The sequence below is a fragment of the Mustela lutreola genome, chromosome 10 (assembly GCF_030435805.1).
Source record: "Mustela lutreola isolate mMusLut2 chromosome 10, mMusLut2.pri, whole genome shotgun sequence".
Lineage (NCBI taxonomy): Eukaryota > Metazoa > Chordata > Mammalia > Carnivora > Mustelidae > Mustela > Mustela lutreola.
In genome coordinates, this window is record NC_081299.1 from 10,757,046 (window position 1) to 10,774,336 (window position 17,291).

The 17,291-nt window shown below is 52.4% G+C and overlaps 1 protein-coding gene across 11 annotated transcripts in view; it reads left to right on the top strand.

Annotated features, from left to right (window-relative positions):
• FHAD1 (forkhead associated phosphopeptide binding domain 1) overlaps positions 1–15,881 on the top strand; it is a 129,830-nt gene extending 113,949 nt beyond the window's left edge. For 6 of the 11 annotated variants that reach the window (XM_059136013.1, XM_059136010.1, XM_059136017.1 and 3 more), the window contains 6 exons: positions 2,128–2,232; positions 2,664–2,884; positions 3,401–3,566; positions 8,102–8,182; positions 10,720–10,773; positions 14,775–15,881. In XM_059136013.1, coding sequence (XP_058991996.1) covers positions 2,128–2,232; positions 2,664–2,884; positions 3,401–3,566; positions 8,102–8,182; positions 10,720–10,773; positions 14,775–14,891 — 744 coding nt within the window. In that variant the 3' untranslated portion in view covers positions 14,892–15,881. The other 5 variants (XR_009345089.1, XM_059136011.1, XM_059136016.1 and 2 more) reach the window with 5 other exon arrangements.
• The last annotated feature ends 1,410 nt before the right edge of the window (positions 15,882–17,291 follow it).

Genomic DNA, 17,291 nt, shown 5'->3' on the forward strand with positions numbered 1-17,291 from the left:
CGTGTCAGAATGCTAGCCTGGCCACCTGCGTGACCTCGGGCGGGCTCCTAGCCTTCCTGGGCCTCCCCTTCCCAGCTGCGAACTGTTGAGAACCTAGAGGTGGCTGAGCTAAGTGCTTATCCCCACGTCTGGCTCACAGCAAACAATAAGTGATAGCTGTTAGGATTGTTTAATAGTATTTAGATAGTGTCCCTTGAGAAAAGCTTCCTCTCTTAAGGGAAATAGTTTTATTTGCTAGGATTTTCAGAAGTGATTTGACTGTTATGTTGAAGATGCCCTGTACCCTAACTGGATATTTGATGGGCGCCTGATTGATTGACACTTGACAATGGACACCTCAGGTCAGCGTCAATCACAGAACCCGCTGGGCATGGCTTGCTGCCACAGCGGGACCTAAACTGGGCAGGGGCTTTCAGAAGCCGTAACAAAGTCATCATGCTGTACCAGCATTCCCCTGCACAATCTCTCCAGACACTTGTAGGGATGTGGGTCTTCAGGAATGTGTTGGCTTTCTGGATAAGCTCTCGTTCTCTGAAGGTGGAAGTAGAGGAGCAGTCTCCAGGTGGGAGCTCAGCGGGCTCTCATATCCTGACCTGCTTCCAAGATTTACCTTCCCGCCTAGCACTGACCCTATGCCATGACCAACACCACAGAACAGGAGAGCCCCCAACCTGCTCAGAAGACCTCAATCCTCCAAGGTTGCCAATAATGGAAATTAAAAGAAGAGAAGGAGTAGGAGGAAGGCTCGCTGACATCTGGGCTAAGCCATCATTTATCATTCGGCCCAACAGCCTTGTGCTGGGGTTACTATCATAATGCCCATTCTACAGATAAGGAAAGTTAAGACTTCGGGCAGCCAAGTATGTCACCCAAGGTCACAGCATAATGTCTGATGGACCCAGGCCTGTGTCTAGCTCCCTGCTAGTCTGCAGAGAAGGGCACGGGGACTGTGTGCTCGAACCTTGTAGATCAGACTCTGCCTTAGGTCACCACCAGGAAAAGAAGGGGACCCCGGAGCGGGGTACAGAGGACACTACCCAGGGATGGGGATGCTGAGTGGTAGTTCATGCTCTGTCATTGTCATATCCCCTCCTTCATGCTCAGCGCTACAGACATAGAGACAAATAGCCCACGCTTGTCTGTCATAATCACTTTCTGAGCCTTTACATTTTTGTAGTTGGGTTTTTTTTTAATCTCAGAGGTTTACAGTAGAGTGCCAGCAAATGCTGTGGGCCAAGAGATGCTCGTGGCAAGCACTTAAAACCCAGTTTGCTTTTTAGGGAGATTTATTATAGCTATTTGTGGTCCTTCAGACTCCCTGATCGGTCTGGTGGCTTTTCCGTCCAGTCAGTAGGGACTTTCAGCAGCCAGCTGGCTGAGAGGGTGGTTGTGAGTGCACAGCTGGGAACACCATTGGGCATTGTTTCTGGAGTGAGTCTGAAGGGATGCTTGGCCGGCAGCTTCCAGCACTGGGAGAAGGTTTGGCCAAATTTGGTGACAGTATAGTTTCTGTTGCCTAAAAAATGAGATTCCTTTAATAAAAGGAGGAAAGCTATTTTCTCGGCCACTCTGTGTCAGGTGCCATGCTGGGCACAAGAAATGGAATAGTGAGCAAGGAGCAACATGACCTCCGTTTTTATGAAGCTTGCCATCTAGACTGGGGCTTCTCAACCTGAGCACTATGGGTATTTGAGGGCAGGTAATTCTTTGTTTGGGAGGCCATCCTATGTACTGTGGGATGGTTAGCAGCATCCTTGCCCTCCACCCTCTGGATGCCGGTAGCACTCCCCACCTCAAGCTGCAACAACCAAAATGTATCCCGGCATTGACAAAGGTCCTGGGGCATGCAGGGGAGGGTGGACGAAATCACCCTTGACTGAGAGCTGCTGGTCCAGAGGGAAGACAGACAGTAAGGAACCAGAGAACAAGGCAAGTGAGACTCCCGCTCTGAAGGGTGGGAGCACAGTTACCAGAAAGCAGTTGACAGAGGAATCAGACGGGCTGGTCAGGAAGTGAAACGAAAATCAGCTCTTTCGAGTCATTCTTTGGTAACCACGGTGTTTTAGCTCCAGGATAGAGACATTCACAATGGCTTGCCAAGGGAGTTTCACCTCTTTTTCATTTCAGCCTCAGAGTGGCCTTGCCAACTCAGCCATCAACTCAGCCATCCCGCCCATGGAAAAGTCAGGGAAAATGGATGTGGCTGAGGCTTTAGATCTCAGTGAAAAGCTGGTAGGTACCTACAGCACCGTCCCCTCCTGTCCCAAGCTGGGTCCCCCGCAGTCACCATTAACCTCCGGAGAGTATAACTAAACAGCAGCCTCACACGTGTATTTAGTTGTAATAATAGCTCCACAAGACCTATCTACTCTCCCAGCATGGGTCAGACGTGGCATAGTCCAATTCCTTGAAAAACTAGGCAGTTAGAATGAATGTTTACGCCTGCTGTCGCTTTTCCTCCTGGTTCTCAAAAAGGCATAGAGTAAAGGGATGTGGAGTAAATGAAAGACTTACTGCAAAGCCCAGCGGCTCTGGCTTCCAAGCACAGCTGTGTTCTCGGCAGTTGTAGAGAATGAACAACACAGAATTAGATGTTGGCTTCCTCAAAGCAGCCACCAGCAGCCTTGGGCCAGGCCCTTTACCAGCCGACACTTTCCTTACAGTACATGGACATGAGCAAGACCCTCGGGAGTCTGATGAACATCAAGGACATGTCCGGTCACATATCCATGAAATACCTCTCCGCCAAAGAGAGAGAGAGAGTCAACCAGCTCCGACAAAGGGACCTCGATCTGGTGTTCGATAAGATCACCCAACTCAAGAACCGGCTGGAGAGAAAAGAGGAGCTTTTGAGAGGATACGAGAAAGACATTGAACAGCTCAGGTACTGCCGGTGACCGCGCAAAAAGGGCCAACTGTCCATTCTCACGGCTGAACCTCAGGGCAGGGACAGACAGAGGTCCGGGGCAGGCAGAGGACTTGGGGGAGGGGAGCAGAGGCTGGGAGTGCGGGGGGCGATGACTAGGGCCCGACAGAGGCAAGTCTGTCCATGAGAAAGCGGCGGCCAAGGTGCTCAGTGTTCGTTCTGTCTCTACAAACGAGCTGCACCTCTTATGAATCTCGACTTAGGGCTCCCCTTAGGTACTTTCCACAGCTCGCCCTATTCCAGTGGCCGCAGTTCCCCTGTGCCCTCCCTGGGAAATGGGGGGGTCTGGCAGCATACCCTCCTGCTACACTAGGTACCCAGTGGGCTATTCGTTCTACTATCTACGCCCCACATCTGCTCGCCATGAAGCCACCAAGTTAGCCGCAGACAGAAGCGTTCTGAGACCCTCCCAGGCTGGGGACACGGTTGAGAAAGAGGAGGGGAAAACCAACTGTGTCTGTCCCGTGCGCTCAGGCAGAGCAAAGTGTCCGTGCAGATGTACCAGTCGCAGATGGCGAAGCTGGAGGACAGCATCTACAAGGAGGCGGAGGAGAAGGCTCTGCTGAAGGAGGCTCTACAGCGCACGGAGCACCAGCTGCACCAGGAGAAGCGGATCAACAGGGCCATCCGGCAGCAGAAGGTGAGGGCTCCTGGCCTGGGGCCGAACCTCAGAGGCTGCGGCCCCTTGGCTCCCTTTAGAAACAGCGAAGGGAGGGCCCAGGGGGTGCGGGCAGCACAGAACGCATCTACTAAGGCAAAGGGAGACGACAGAATGGCTTTAGCATCTCAGATGCACCTAGCGTCAGATCCTAGCTCTACCACTTACTGTGTCACCCCAGGTGGGTTCCTCAACCTCTCTGAAACTCACAATCTAGCTCATCTGTATCTTTTTAAATCGTAGCTATTGTTTGAATTTTTAGGTTCTTCCAGGTGGTAGGGATACATAGATGAACAAGAGATCTGTGAATTAAGATTTGGGTTCACTGTTCTGAGTGCTGGGAACGTAGGTGGCATCCAGTAAATATCGGATGTTTGGATGGAGGATGGGGGGATGATGGATGGATGTCCTTGAAGACCAGATCCTTTAGTGCAGAACAGACAGGTAAAGAGCTGACTTCAGGATGATTTAAGGATTGAAAGTCCCTGCCTAACGGGTGCTCAGGCTACGGCACCCAGAGGCGGGCACCCATCCAGCCCAGAGCACTCCACGCGTGCTTTCCAAGTGGTGACTTCTACACCAAGTTGCAAAGGAGAGTCAGAGTGTGTGTACCAGAGGCATGGGCGGGTATGTGTTCCGGGCTCTGGGAACCCCAGAGGAAAGACAGGAGGAGGAGAGATCTGTCTCGCAGCATGAACTGGGTAGAAACATCGCCTTGAGAAACCAAGATTCGAGACTCAGGCTGATGATCCCGCCCAAGCCACCTCCACCCCTTGCCTTGTTATCTCCTCTCTCACACGGCACAGGAGAGTCAGTCCTGGGTTCACATCCTCCCACTCGCTAACCCTGTGGCTTCGTGCAAATCCATTCCCTTCTCTGAGCCTTGCTTCCTCACCGGGAACTGGAGCTGAGGGCACCTGCCTTGCAGGGTTGTTGGGAAGGCTGCTCACGAGGCAGGCACCCTCCCTGTCCAAGCTCTTGCAGTGTGAACTCACGGGCCATGTGGTTTCAGAAGCTGAGGGACACTTGTGCTGCCTCTAAAGCATCAGCCCAGGGCTTGGCCCTGGCAGGTGGACGCTGCTGTCCTCCACGTGGCCAGAGGCCTGCCCTTGTGGTGGCCGGGGCAGGCTTTGCCTCAGACCCAGGAGAGTCGTGGCTGACAACCAGGCACCATGACCTGCCCCCAAACAAACGCTTTGGAAGTGCCCCAGCAGACCTGGGCCGGCTCGGTGGTCGGCAGAGTGGCTCTCCTGTCTTCTCTGCAGGTTATACCCAGGAGCCCTCACTCCTGCACCCATTTCCCAACCAGACTCTCCCTCATTCTTAACTCTTGCCAGAGGTAGAGCAGGTGTCAAGGCTAAGATCAGGCAAACAAGGAAAATGACCACAGTCGCCGTCTCATGACCATGCAGAGGCATGGGCGCCCGGGCCTTGCAGCCCCAGTCGGGGTTACTAATGCCTTGGTAGCTTGGCCGGGTTGCTCTGAGGACCCCCCTTTTACAGATGAGGAAACCGAGCCTCGGAAAGTTAAGAGACTTGCCCAAATTCACATTGTAGCTGGTAAGCGGAGCTAGACCCAGCCCCGGGACCTCTGACCCTAGTTCCTGTGTTCTCTGCTGGCCTCTCTCCATTCTTCTTGTAAATGTTGGTTTTCCTGACTCAGGGCTGTGTATTTGTGCATGCGTGCTGGCGTGTGGGCAAGAGTATAGAAGTGTGCACGCATATGCGCTGTGTGTTTCTGTGTGTATGTTTGTATGTGCGTTTGCATGTGTGCATGTTTATGTGTGCGTTGCCTGTATAAGCTCTAAGGAGGCCAAGCCGCAGAAGGCTCTAGAAGGATGCCCTCCCCCACAACCAGGAGGCTCCGGTTAGATCAGTTCCTTGCAGGAAGTTGCCCTCCTCTATCCTGCAAACCCTCCAGACAACAGGCTCCCTGGCCTATAGCCCTGGAAATGAAAGCAGCCACCCTGCTCTCAGGGAGCCCCAGATGCGGGGTTCCTAGCATCCATGGCTCTGAATCAAACATCACAGGCTTCAGGCAAGGACAATTTCCTTTCACGCCACGCAAAGTCAGGGAGAGCTGGGCCAGTGACAGAGCTCTGACTTTTCCTTTGATGTGCACTCTGGAGAGGTCACCCCTCCCTCAGTCTCCCTCCCCATCCCGGTCCTCCCCAGGACTTGGCAGGCTAGTCCCCAAAGGCGAAACACCAGACCACAGAATGGGACAGCAAAGGGCCCAAAAAAGGCCATTGTCATGTGCTGGCTAAAAATGTAAGGAAACCTGAGGATTTACATAATCAGGCTCTGCATGCATTATTCATGAGCTGCCTCATTCATACACAATGCAAGGGCCTTGCCAGCCTGTCGGACACTAGACATCCTTCTGTGCGGGAGGGTCTAAGATGGCCAAGTTGAACCTGCCTCTGTGTCCCCAGAAGAGCTGGAGCTGGGAACATTCAAATTCAGGGACTTCACAGTTTAGGGAAACATTACGAAAACTATAGCCACAATCACGGCCGCGCTGATGGCACCGTTCACTAGCACTTCCCGAGTGGCGGGCACCTGCCCCACACTGCACGCTTCATCTCTCCCATGGACCCTTCGAGGGATGCTGGCGCCCAGCCGCCCATTCAGAGAGGCTGGCAGAGAGCAGCGTCACCTCGCTACCCCGCAACAGAAAGGGGACTACCTCCGCGCCACGTGCCCTCCCCAGCTCCAGGGGCTTCTCCACACCTGGTGCTCTCTGCGCGTCCCTTTCTGGGAGCCCCCCCTTCACCCTCCACTTTTCATTCCAGCGCTTGGGTTCGAACTTAAGGTTTGTTATTAATACGTTGTCAGAAATTCCTGTGTGTCGGGAAATAAAAACCCATAAAGGGGACTTGTATACATCTGGATTCTAAAGGGAACTTGTATACGTCTGTCTTGGCCGCAGTTCCTGCCAAGGAGTAAAGCTGTCCTTTAAATGGAAGTTCAAGGAAAATAGGATTCCTTTTTAAGTTTTATGCCCAACATTTTCACAAGGACCCTTAATGTTTCCAGTCTCATGTATAAAAGTTCACCCATTCATAGAGAAGCTGTGGTTGAACCACTAGGTAATGAAATTACTCCCTTTGAGTTCCAAACCAGTACCCTCAAAAAAAAAAAAAATGTTTTTCAAAGTAAGATACAGTTTTTAGTTTGCATGTTTGAACATCTCTTCACCAAGCTGAACTTGCTGGAATCACACTTCCATGCTCATACCTTTGGCTGTGGCGGTGAGCCTTGATATGACAGCTTCAGGGCTGGGCATTCCCAGAGAACCTTGTGTTCACCCACTCTGAACTCGAGCTCCCTCCATGCGACAGGGGGACAATGACAGTGGCCCAGGCGGTGCTCAGTCTCCTCCACTTCCCACATCACTAGATAAGGCAGCTGTGACTCTCAGTTCAGAGGCAGCCTCGGGAGTCCGGGAGTCTGACAAAGAGGGTTTAAGCCCCACCTCTGGCCCGGAGTGACCCTTGGATCTCAGAGTCCGGGACAACCACCGCCAAAAACGATAACAACTGGATGGAGAGGGTTAAGTGACATAATGTCGACAGATCCCAGTGCTAGCAAGCATGGTTACTATGGGGGAGAGAAACAATTTCGGACGCATTTCTGTCCGAGAGCTTCCTGCCCCAGACACTGGCCACAGATCCCAAGGCCCTCTCCCTGGCTGCCTGGAGCCAGCGGCTCTTCTGCGAAACTCCTTTACGACTGGTGAATACAGCCAGGGCCACGGCCAAGAAAAGCTCAGATCCTTTTTATGAATGGGTTAAAGCTGGAATTTTCAAGAGGAAATTTTTAAATGCACAGAAGTTGCCATTTGGAAGCACGCACGCCCCTTCCCGGCCCTTTATTAGGGCTTCAAGTGTGAGAAAGGCTGGAGTCTGGCTGCGGAAGCTCCTCAGTTCTCCTGCCAATCAAGCCTACAGCCAATCAGATCCTGGCCAAGGGGCGTGGCCAAAACGTTGGTGGGGCTGGACCTTCCTTGTGCTTAATTAGCTCGGATCCTTCATCTGGAAGGTGGGAGTAAAGGCGGCATCCCGCTTAGTGCGTTCGCTCGAAGGGGAAAGTGGATACGAGGTCCTTAGCACACAGAACTACTCAACATGCGTCATCGATGTCATCACTATCTTATTTAAATCAGGATCCTCCAAAACTGTCTTGGGCCCAGGCATCCTCAAGACCCAGATTAGCTCAGTGTCACTTGCTTGATTTTGACCAAGAACTAGAAATCGGTAGGTCGCGTGTAGTGTGGGGACCAGGGTAGGCAGGGGAAGGGGTGGTACCCTTTGGCCCAGGTGAGGACGAGAAAGTAAAACGTGGTTAGGGCGGTACTGCGGGTGGATAGGGGGTGGGGGCCCTTCCCACCCTTCATTCACTGCCGCAACTCCAGTGAGCCCCAGGGTCTCCCAGAAACCTCGGAGGTGCGTCCCAGAATGGAACAGGACCAGACACATTGAATGCTCTCTTGCTCACCTGCTGTTTTCACTCAGGAACGTTTAGAGGATCACGAACAGAGAAATGCAAAAGAATCAACGCCTTGCAACTGTTCCTTCAAAGAGAAAGAGAGGCAGGTATGGAGAGGTCTTCTGCTCTCACAGCGACACAAGGTAGATACAGCATGTTCACAGCGTAGAACCTGGTGGGGGTACGAGCCCCTTGTGCTGTGCCACATACCTCCACCCCCTCCCCTTCCCCCACACCTGCCCCTCCCTTGCCTGCAGTCTGAGCAAATGGACCTGAGACACAGGCAGGCCTCCAGCCCACTATCTGGAGGTAAGGCCTGGGGAAGGTCAAGTGTGGTTTTGACAGAGCAAGCTCCCTGAGCACTAAGTGACCTGGTGACTTGGAGCCAGGTCATAAGAAAAGAAGAGAGGAGTGGGGAGTCCCAGGAAGCCCTCTGCCCTTAGGATGAAATAAGTTGGTGCAAGAAGGGGAGGAAAGTGGGCACAAAATAGAGCCGGGAGTGAGGAGGAAGGTGCCAACTCGAACCACCTTCTTACCTGCCAAGGGGGAGGCTGCACTTGACTGGGCTTTTCGGCAGCCAGTGGGAGCTGGAATGCACAGACCCCGAGCTCGCGGTGTCCGTGAGCTACACAGAGGCAATGCTCAGAAGTGTTCTTAGAATAAGGGTGGATTTTCCCCTAGAGAGGACAGTCTATGATATAAGGAACAACATCCCTGAGAAGAACGGTGTCATGTTGGCGGGGCCATGTCTGAGGACAGTTCTTGAGGCAGACTGATGTCATTATAGCCCAGTGAGTTCAGGAAAGTTCAGGAAAAGCAGGTGTCCAGGGGGGCCAGGATCTGCCCTTCAGTGTCCAGCCATCCACTGGCTAGACTCAATCCAAGGAAAACATTTTGGAGCAGTGCTCAAACTGGGGTTCCCTAGAGCCCCTGGGTGCCATAGAAGAGAGTGATTCTCAGCATCCCCCCACTTTACCCCCCAACATAACATTGTTCTTGTTTCCCCCAGAAAAGTTCTCCTTTACCTGCTTCATATGCCAAGTTCCTCATGGCGTTTTGCTTAAAGCGTTCTGCTGGGGGTGGGGATGGAAAAAAGGAAGGGGGGCTGCTGGTTTAAAAATCCCTGCTTTACAGCTACCTGGGAATTTGGTTGGTGACTGTCTTCTAAGCTTAGCTCCTCTCGGTGGAGCCTGTGATAAATGCTGAGTGGCTGCAGGCCAGAGGGCGACTCAGTTAAATACAGCCCCTGAGCCTTCTTAGACAGTTGCTTTAAGGGCAACTTGGCACCCTTTTTCTCGGAATGGAAGAGACTTCCAAGTACCCATGCCCTCTCCGAAAGATGGCGAGCTGGGGCCTCCCTGCACACTTCCTCCATGACTTTTGTGAATACCCCGTAGACTTGCCAGATCTAGGGGCAAGAAAACAAAACAGGACGCCCAGTTAAACTGGAATTTCAGATAAACAACAAATAGTTATTTAGTATAAGTATACCCCAAATACTGCATGAGACGTACTTGGACTAAAAAGATGATCCCTTTGCACTCTGAAAGTCAAGTTTGACGGGGCACCCTGTGTTTCATCTGGCAAGTCGGCCCGCCGCTCTGACGGAGCCCCCACTGGAAGCCAAGGAGGCAGGCTCCGAAGCAGATGTCACAGAATGGGAGCCCACAGAGGCGTTTCATTTGGCTCATGGGTTTTCTTTTTTTTTTTGGGGGGGGGTGTCTTTTTTTTTAAGTAACATTTCTAATTAGGACACTTTCACAAAATAGATTTCTGGCTTCTCTGTGCAACTTTGAAGATCTGGGGCTTCTAGGCCCGCAGTCCCACCGCAACCATCTCCAGGCCCCTTAGAAAGGCCCTGGGCTTGTGGGTTTGCCGCCCGCCCCGCCCAGCTCACTCCACCCACGGCTGTTAGTTCCCCAGCCCCTGTAGGCGTCTGGCTGGAGCCTCCCGCGGGGCTCAGGACTCTCTGAGAGACACCCCCTTCCCCACACCCCTGCCCCAGCACCTACTGGAGTGTAGGTCTGCGAGGGAGGCCCCAGCTCGCGCGCTCTGTCAGGTGCCCAGCGCCTAGGACACGCTCCTTTCTCAGCGAACTGTCCTGAGGTGCAGGGTCTTGAGGAGACCAGGCTCAGCAGCAGTCATGAAACCCCAGGGGAAGGGCGAGCTCCAGATTCGCCAGGAGACTTGACTCCCCAGCAGGCGCCCGCAGCCCCTCACAGGGAGGTCAGCCACTGCGGCTTCCTCATGCCCGGGCCGCTGGGATCCTAGGTAGAAACCCACGTCTTCATCCCCTCCCCTGATCTAGAAGGCTCTGCTTCTACCCAAAGCTGACTTGCCCCCCAGGAGGATGGCAGTCATCCTCCAGGGAACCTTGCTTGACAAGGCTCCCCCTCTCAGAATCCTCTGGAATCCGGAACAGACATCCCTAAGGAGCCCAGCAGGACGGTGTGGCCACGGGAAAGCCAGGCCTCCTTCCTCAGAGGCACATGCTCACCCCATGCCCCACCCCTAGGAAGGCCCAACAGTCCATCCAAATGGGCAACATCTGAAAGTGGAGGGGGCGGGGGAACCACTTTCCTCTGATGCAAAAGGGAAAGAAGAAAACAAGCTAAACGTTGTCAATATTCTTTCTGTGTTCAAGAGACGAATGTTTGTAGAGACGGTGAAGAGCAAGATGCAGAATTCAAGTCCCCAGGTGAGCCAGGAGGAGAAAGGAAGCAGTAGGACTTCCGCGGGAAACCCGGGTTGACAATAAGACCCCCACACACACCCGCCGTTACGCACTGAGCGTTTAGTACGTACGGCCAGGCACCAGCGCTTCTCAGTCTTCACAACAGTACTAGGGGTACGCATTGTATTAGTCCCCCATTAGCAGAGGAGGTGTCTGAAACTCAGAGACTTCTCGTTCCTCGTCCAGAGCCGCACAGCTAGGTAGGAGAGCTGGAACTCGTTGCCGATCTGAACACCCAGGTGAGCCCTGCCTCCCCTCCTTTAGGCAGGTAATCCTGCCGCCCTCTGGTTAATAAACCTGATACATTTCAGGCGCCTTGTCTCTTGAATTGCAAGGAAGGATCCGTACAACATTCTCTTTTTAAGAGCTGGGAATCAAGACTCTGAAATGTTAAACATATTGAAACTCTGCCATTCACAGTCCAGCCCTGGAGCTGGAATTGGCCCAACCGCATTCCCAAGTCGCAGAAAGTGGAGGTGAGCGCTCAGGAGGCTCGAGAGCCAACCACGCGGCAGGGAAATAAGAAGCAGGAGCCACATTTGCATTAGATAAAAAGGTCACGATAATTCTGAGACTACAAAATTATCAGTAAAAAAACCCTGAAGATATTCTCGGTAAGGGACATGTTGGGAAAATAGAAACCTCTTCTCAGTCAACATTCTTTTTCTAATTCGGGGAGGTGGTGACCTCCCAGAGCAGGATGTGGAGGAGAGAGGGTCCTAAGGGCTCCCCTAGCTCAGAGACCTTCGCCAGCCTGCCAGGTGGGAATGAGTGACAGGTTTGTCACTTACCCACCCAGTAGGGTTGAGCCGGGAGCAGGAAGGAACCGCTGAGAGGGTTGGTAACTAGGATCTCCTCGGTACGGAAGGGTCTTCATGGTCCTGACCCAGTGCGGCTTCGGCTTCCCCTTCCTCTACAGTGTCCCTGGAGTCTTTAGAGGATCGCGGTCGCCATGAGCCCCTTGGAGAAGACAGGACACGTAAAATCTGCTTTTCACTGTTGCCCTCTCAGAGAAAGTCTCCATGCCTGGCAAGCCTCCTCCCTCCGTGAAAGGCTCTGGGTCTCTGTTTTCTGTCCTTCCTAATGCCATTCAGTGATTGTATATTGATTTCTAAGACAGCTAAAAGGAGTTTATAGTGGTTTGGGGGTGTTGTATGCTGAAGAGGACATCTTGTAGTTAACCTGTATTTGTTGGCTGCCTAGTCCATGCCACCGGCCATGGGCGGGGGAAGGAGGAGCAGACAAAACCGGGCCTGTCCCAGCCCTCATTCATTCCAGGAACAGTGACTGAGCACCTGCAACATGGTGGGTACTGTCCCAGCGTTGGGTTCAATCAGGGATTCTCAGTGGGGGCAGGATCCGCCCTGAGAGGACGAAAATAATTTTTGTAATGTGCAAAGCATACGCGTATCTGTCAAAATTTAATAGGGACAGGAGCAACAGGAAATGGGAGTCTGAGGAGGCTCCTTAGTTTGGGACAATAATGAGAACAAGGGGGAGCAATGCGGGCTTAAATCAGAGGAGAGACACAGAAAATGCCCTGCCTTTCTAGCTTCCATTATTGGGCATTTTTTTTTCCAGTAAATACAGTAATGAATTAATCATCGCACACGATGCCTTGGGACCAAAGGTCAGCTGCCTGCGCTCAGGAGCCGATCTCACAGGGACACACTCGGTCCAGAGGCCAGGAGAGGCCTCCCAGGAAGGAGCGGCTTAAACCAAGCCCTGAGGCTGGGTGGGGCCTTTCTGGACCCCGCAGTCCCCGGAAGCAGCCTCTCCGGCGCTTCCTGAGTCCATTCCCACCTGGGTGTCACGCGTAATGACCCAGTTTCTATCCCTGACCTTTCTTTTTTTTTAAGATCTAATTTGTTTATTTGAGAGAGAAAAAGTGAGCCCGAGAGAGCACGAGTGGTGAGGAGGGGCAGAGGGAGAGGCAGAAGCAGACTCCCTCCTGAGCGGGGATCCCAGTGCGGAGCTGCATCCCAGGACCCCCGGGTCACAACCTGAGACTGGGCCCCCCAGGCGCCCCATCCCTGCCCTTCCATTCCAAGGGTGAGGCGTGTGGCTCCCAGACGCAGAAACCGAAGGCTTGGCACTCCCCTTTGGCCCCTGTTCAGCTCCCTAGCTGCGGGATGTCCCAGCCCTGCCCCTGACACGCCCCCCGCGTCCTCCTCTTCCCAGTCATCCCTCTGCCCTCTGTGACCTCCACCCCCCACCCCATGCTCCTGGCAGACCTGGGGGCTCAGGGTGTTGGGCCTGGGTACTCTTTATTTTTAACCAACCCCCTGGCTCCAGCTCTGAAGGCCGGCTTCTCCCCCCGGTCAGGGCACTGGAATTTGGGAGTCATCTGTAGCCAGCCCTTTTATGGAAAATCGAATAAAAAGGCATATGAAGGAAGGGTGATTTGGGGGAGGTTTTTTGGCCTTCGCTGTCTGTTTTCATGTTCACTGGGCACTCCAACCAAGATTGATTTCGCAGGCTCGTGTAGAGAAGCTAGCCCTTCTCACCCTCAAATGATTTTGGACGCAGTCTCAAAGCACATTCAAGGCCCCCTGTCAGCTGCTGGCACAGGCCTCAGAAGGTGATTTTTATACTTTCTGAGTGAAAAGGGCTCAAGAGGCAGTCCTGGCAGTCCCTTCCTCTAAAATCCACCCAGAGGGAGGCCTGGGAGGCTCAGTCCGTTAAGTGTCTGCCTTGGGTTCAGGTCATGATCCCCGGGGTCCCGGGATCGAGCCCCGCATCGGGCTCCCTGCTCAGTGGGAGCCTGCTTCCCCGTCTGCCTGCCGCTCCCCTTGCTTGTGCGCTCGCTCGCTCTCTCTCACACACAAATAAATAAAATCTTTTAAAAAAATAAATAAAATAAAATCTACCCAGAATCTTCTCTGGGCCCCTGAGGAAGTCAGGGTGGATATTCTGGTCCCTGTTTGGCAGATGAGGAAACTAAGAGTCATGCAGTAAATGGCTGAGCTCAAACTTGGCAACCCACTAGCCCTCTCCACCACCCCCAGGGGTACCCCCAGGGGTACGAGACTCTGTGACTGGAGTCTGACACTTGCAGGAAGTCGGGCTGGATCTGGAGCCTGCTGGAAAGAAACCTGCGAGTTATGATCCCATGAACAGTATGGGCACGTGTGAGAGGGAGACTCTTTTGAGCTGCAACTAAGGGAAACCGGCTCAGAAACAGGGAGGGCCGCTTTTAGAGGGGGTACAGGAGCCCCTGGCTCATGAAAACAAAGGATTGAAAGCGGTCCCGCCTCTAAAGAGAACTGGTAAGCCCACGGTCCCAGGCATCCCTTCCCTCACACGCACGCGCACGCACAAGCTCATACACCATATACCCTCTCTGGGTCTCCCTGCACCTGCTCATCTCTTCTCTCTCCAGTGATCTCACTGGAAGAGATGACCTCACCATCCCGCCATTTAAAGGACCCGCCCAGGGACCCAGTAGCATCTCAGAGCCTGTAACCCCAAGTCCTGGGCGCGATCATCTGCAAAGCACAGCCTGTGCCAAGCATCCAATCACTTGAGACCAGGGGCAGCATCACATGGGGGGTGGGGGGCAGCCGGGAGGAGGGGCGGTGCTCAGAAAAGGCCTAGACGGAAGACACGCTCAGTAAGAGCTTTCCAGGAGAAAGATACTCTGTCACAATGAATACACCCATCATAAGAAGCGCCTGCTTTCAAAAGCACAAAAATGTAAAAAGGGAAACTTATTTGTGTATCTGGCAGCGTGCTTACCTTTGGGTGATAGTGGTCATTGTGGATCATTTTAGCTTCTTTTTACGCATTTTTCTCTCTCTTCCCCTTCCCTCCTCCTCTCTCTCTATAATTACACATATATATAATTTCTTTTTTACAGCAAACATTTTATTTTGAGTAAAAAAAAAAAACTATCCGAGTGGACCATTTTGGGATCCTGCCACAATTATAGAGTTTGTGCGTTTGTTTCTTCTTGCTCATTGAAGGTTGGAACCAGAAAAGCCGCCCCAAAGATGGACCAAGTGAGGGAGATGCCCAAGAGAGACTCATCTAGCAAATCCAGCCAGAGCCTTCTGTTTCCTAAGCCTGGCGACAGGAACTAGAAACGTCATCCTGTCCCGCCCTGCGTGATCCTCCGTGAGTCACGTGTGTGACTCTCGCGTGTCAAAATTCTAAGCCGCTTTCATAGGACTTTAAAGGTTGTTATCCTAGCATGTTGCTAGACCTAGACTGGTGTTCGCACAATGCTGTATCACGGAGCATGCAGGGATAGGGGTTCTTTTTAGACTGACTCACGGATGTTTACATCCTCAGGCATATGAAGAATGTACGGTTGAAGCCCAGGCTCCCAGGCCTGGTAGACACGATGATGTGGCGTCACACCTGAGCTGTGGCATACCCACACATCCACCCCCGCGGAGCTGCAAGAAACCCACCACTGGCAAAACCCGAGACGTGTCCTGGGGCCGCCGGATGGAACGGCAACCTCGGGGTGAGGCCGAGGCCGTGGTGGAACACATTTATATCTAAGTTTATTATAATAAATTTAGCACACCTAGTCCTCTTATCGCTTCCGTAATAATGACTGACATTTATGTGGCACTCTGCAGTCTTCAAAATGCTTCTCCCCTAATCCTCCCCCAGACCCTGGGAGGTTAATAGTATTCTGATCCCCATTTTACAGAGGAAGAAGATAAGGCCCAGAAAGGTTAAACTGCCTGTCTAAAATCAGGCAGCTACTAAATTCAAAACTGGGTCCCGAACCCAGTTTCGGACTCCCATCGCCTCCTGCCCATTTGACTGCACGCGGGGAGCAATGACAGCCTCCCGAGGAGGCCGGACCCAAGTACCCAGGCCCGGAAGGAAACGCGCTGTCCAGGTGGACACGCCCTTTCCTCACCGTGTTTGTAGAGACCCTCCTCCTCCTCTCTCCCATGTTCTGCTCTCACCCCGTCCACCTGTCCACTTCCTGCCTTTCTGGTGTGGCCAGGACTGCCGAATGAAATGGGAGGAAGACCCAAAAGTCATGAATATCATTGCTTTTTTATTTTTAAAAAGCCGCAATAAACCTATTTTGCTATTTTAAAACCAAATGGATGCTTTATACTGATTAAAACTAGAAGGAAATAGGAAAAGTTCTTGATGTGATATCTCATTGAAGGTACATTTTACACAGGGCTAAGATCTAAAGTCAGTGGGGAAAGTGAGCATTACCTGACCTTAAAAATACTCTTGAGGGGCGCCTGGGTGGCTCAGTGGGTTAAAGCCTCTCTGTCTTCGGCTCAGGTCATGATCCCAGGGTCCTGGGATCGAGCCCTGCATTGGAGTCTCTGCTCAGTGGGGAGAGACTTCCCTTCCTCTCTCTATGTCTGCCTCTCTGCCTACTTGTGATCTCTGTCTGTCAAATAAATAAATAAAATCTTTTAAAAAAATACTTTTGAAAATCCTGGAAAATATAAAGAACATCATGGTATTACCTATACCATACCATATCCCCAAAGTCCAAAACCGCAAGTTTTTCTCCAGCACCAGAAGAGATCACTTAGGTAGGCAGCCATTCAGGTAAGTGGCTCATGTTTGAAAGCCAAATCATGTGGGAAAGGTGGGTTTTGTTGTATTTTTGCATTTGGATAAGTCAAATACAATGCCCATGTTACTCCACTATATTCTACATCTTCCAAGGACATGTCAATTTTTAAAAAATGTTTTATTTATTTGACAGACGGGGCTCACAAGTAGGCAGAGAGGAAGACTGGGGGAGGGAGTGGGGTGGCAAGCAGCTTCCCTGCTGAGCAGAAAGCCCAGTGCCGGGATCGATCCCAGGATCCTGAGATCACGACCTGAGCCAAAGGCAGAGGCTTAACCCACTGAGCCACCCAGGTGCTCCGGACGTGTCAATTTTTATCCTATTAATGTTATAACCCATGATGGCAATTTCTTCTCACCGCTCCTCCCACTGGGTGTATCATTTTAACGCTGTCTCCTCAGCCACGCCCCCTTTCCCCTGAGAATACGCCACCACCTACTCCACCAATCCGGTTTGCCCTACCTCATGCTGCTCTCTTGACCACACCTGATTGGCTGAGCAGTACATACCCAACCCAAACCAGACCAATCAGCTTCCTCTTCTAACTCAAGCTGGGCCAATTAGCGTCTTCGCCCTTGGCATTTGAAAGGTTGCCACTAGGATGCCACGCAGGTATTTGGTGGTCCTGAAGCTGAGAGTCCTGATGCGGTTCCAGGGCTGGGGTGGCCGGTTCCCGCACGTGTGTGCTGGAGAAACAAAAGCCAGTCTTCAGAAAGAGAAGCGGGGGGTAGATACTGCACAAGAAAGACAAGAGACCGGGATTCCCAGAGAACGGTGCAGCACACACTACAAGCCCCTTAGTCAGCACCTTCCTCTACTGTATGGACTGACGCCTAAACGCCTTGATTGCCCGGCCTTCCCTGCCGCTAGAGCTGGCCACGTTACTCGGTTCCCGCCAGTGACATGGAGGCGAAGA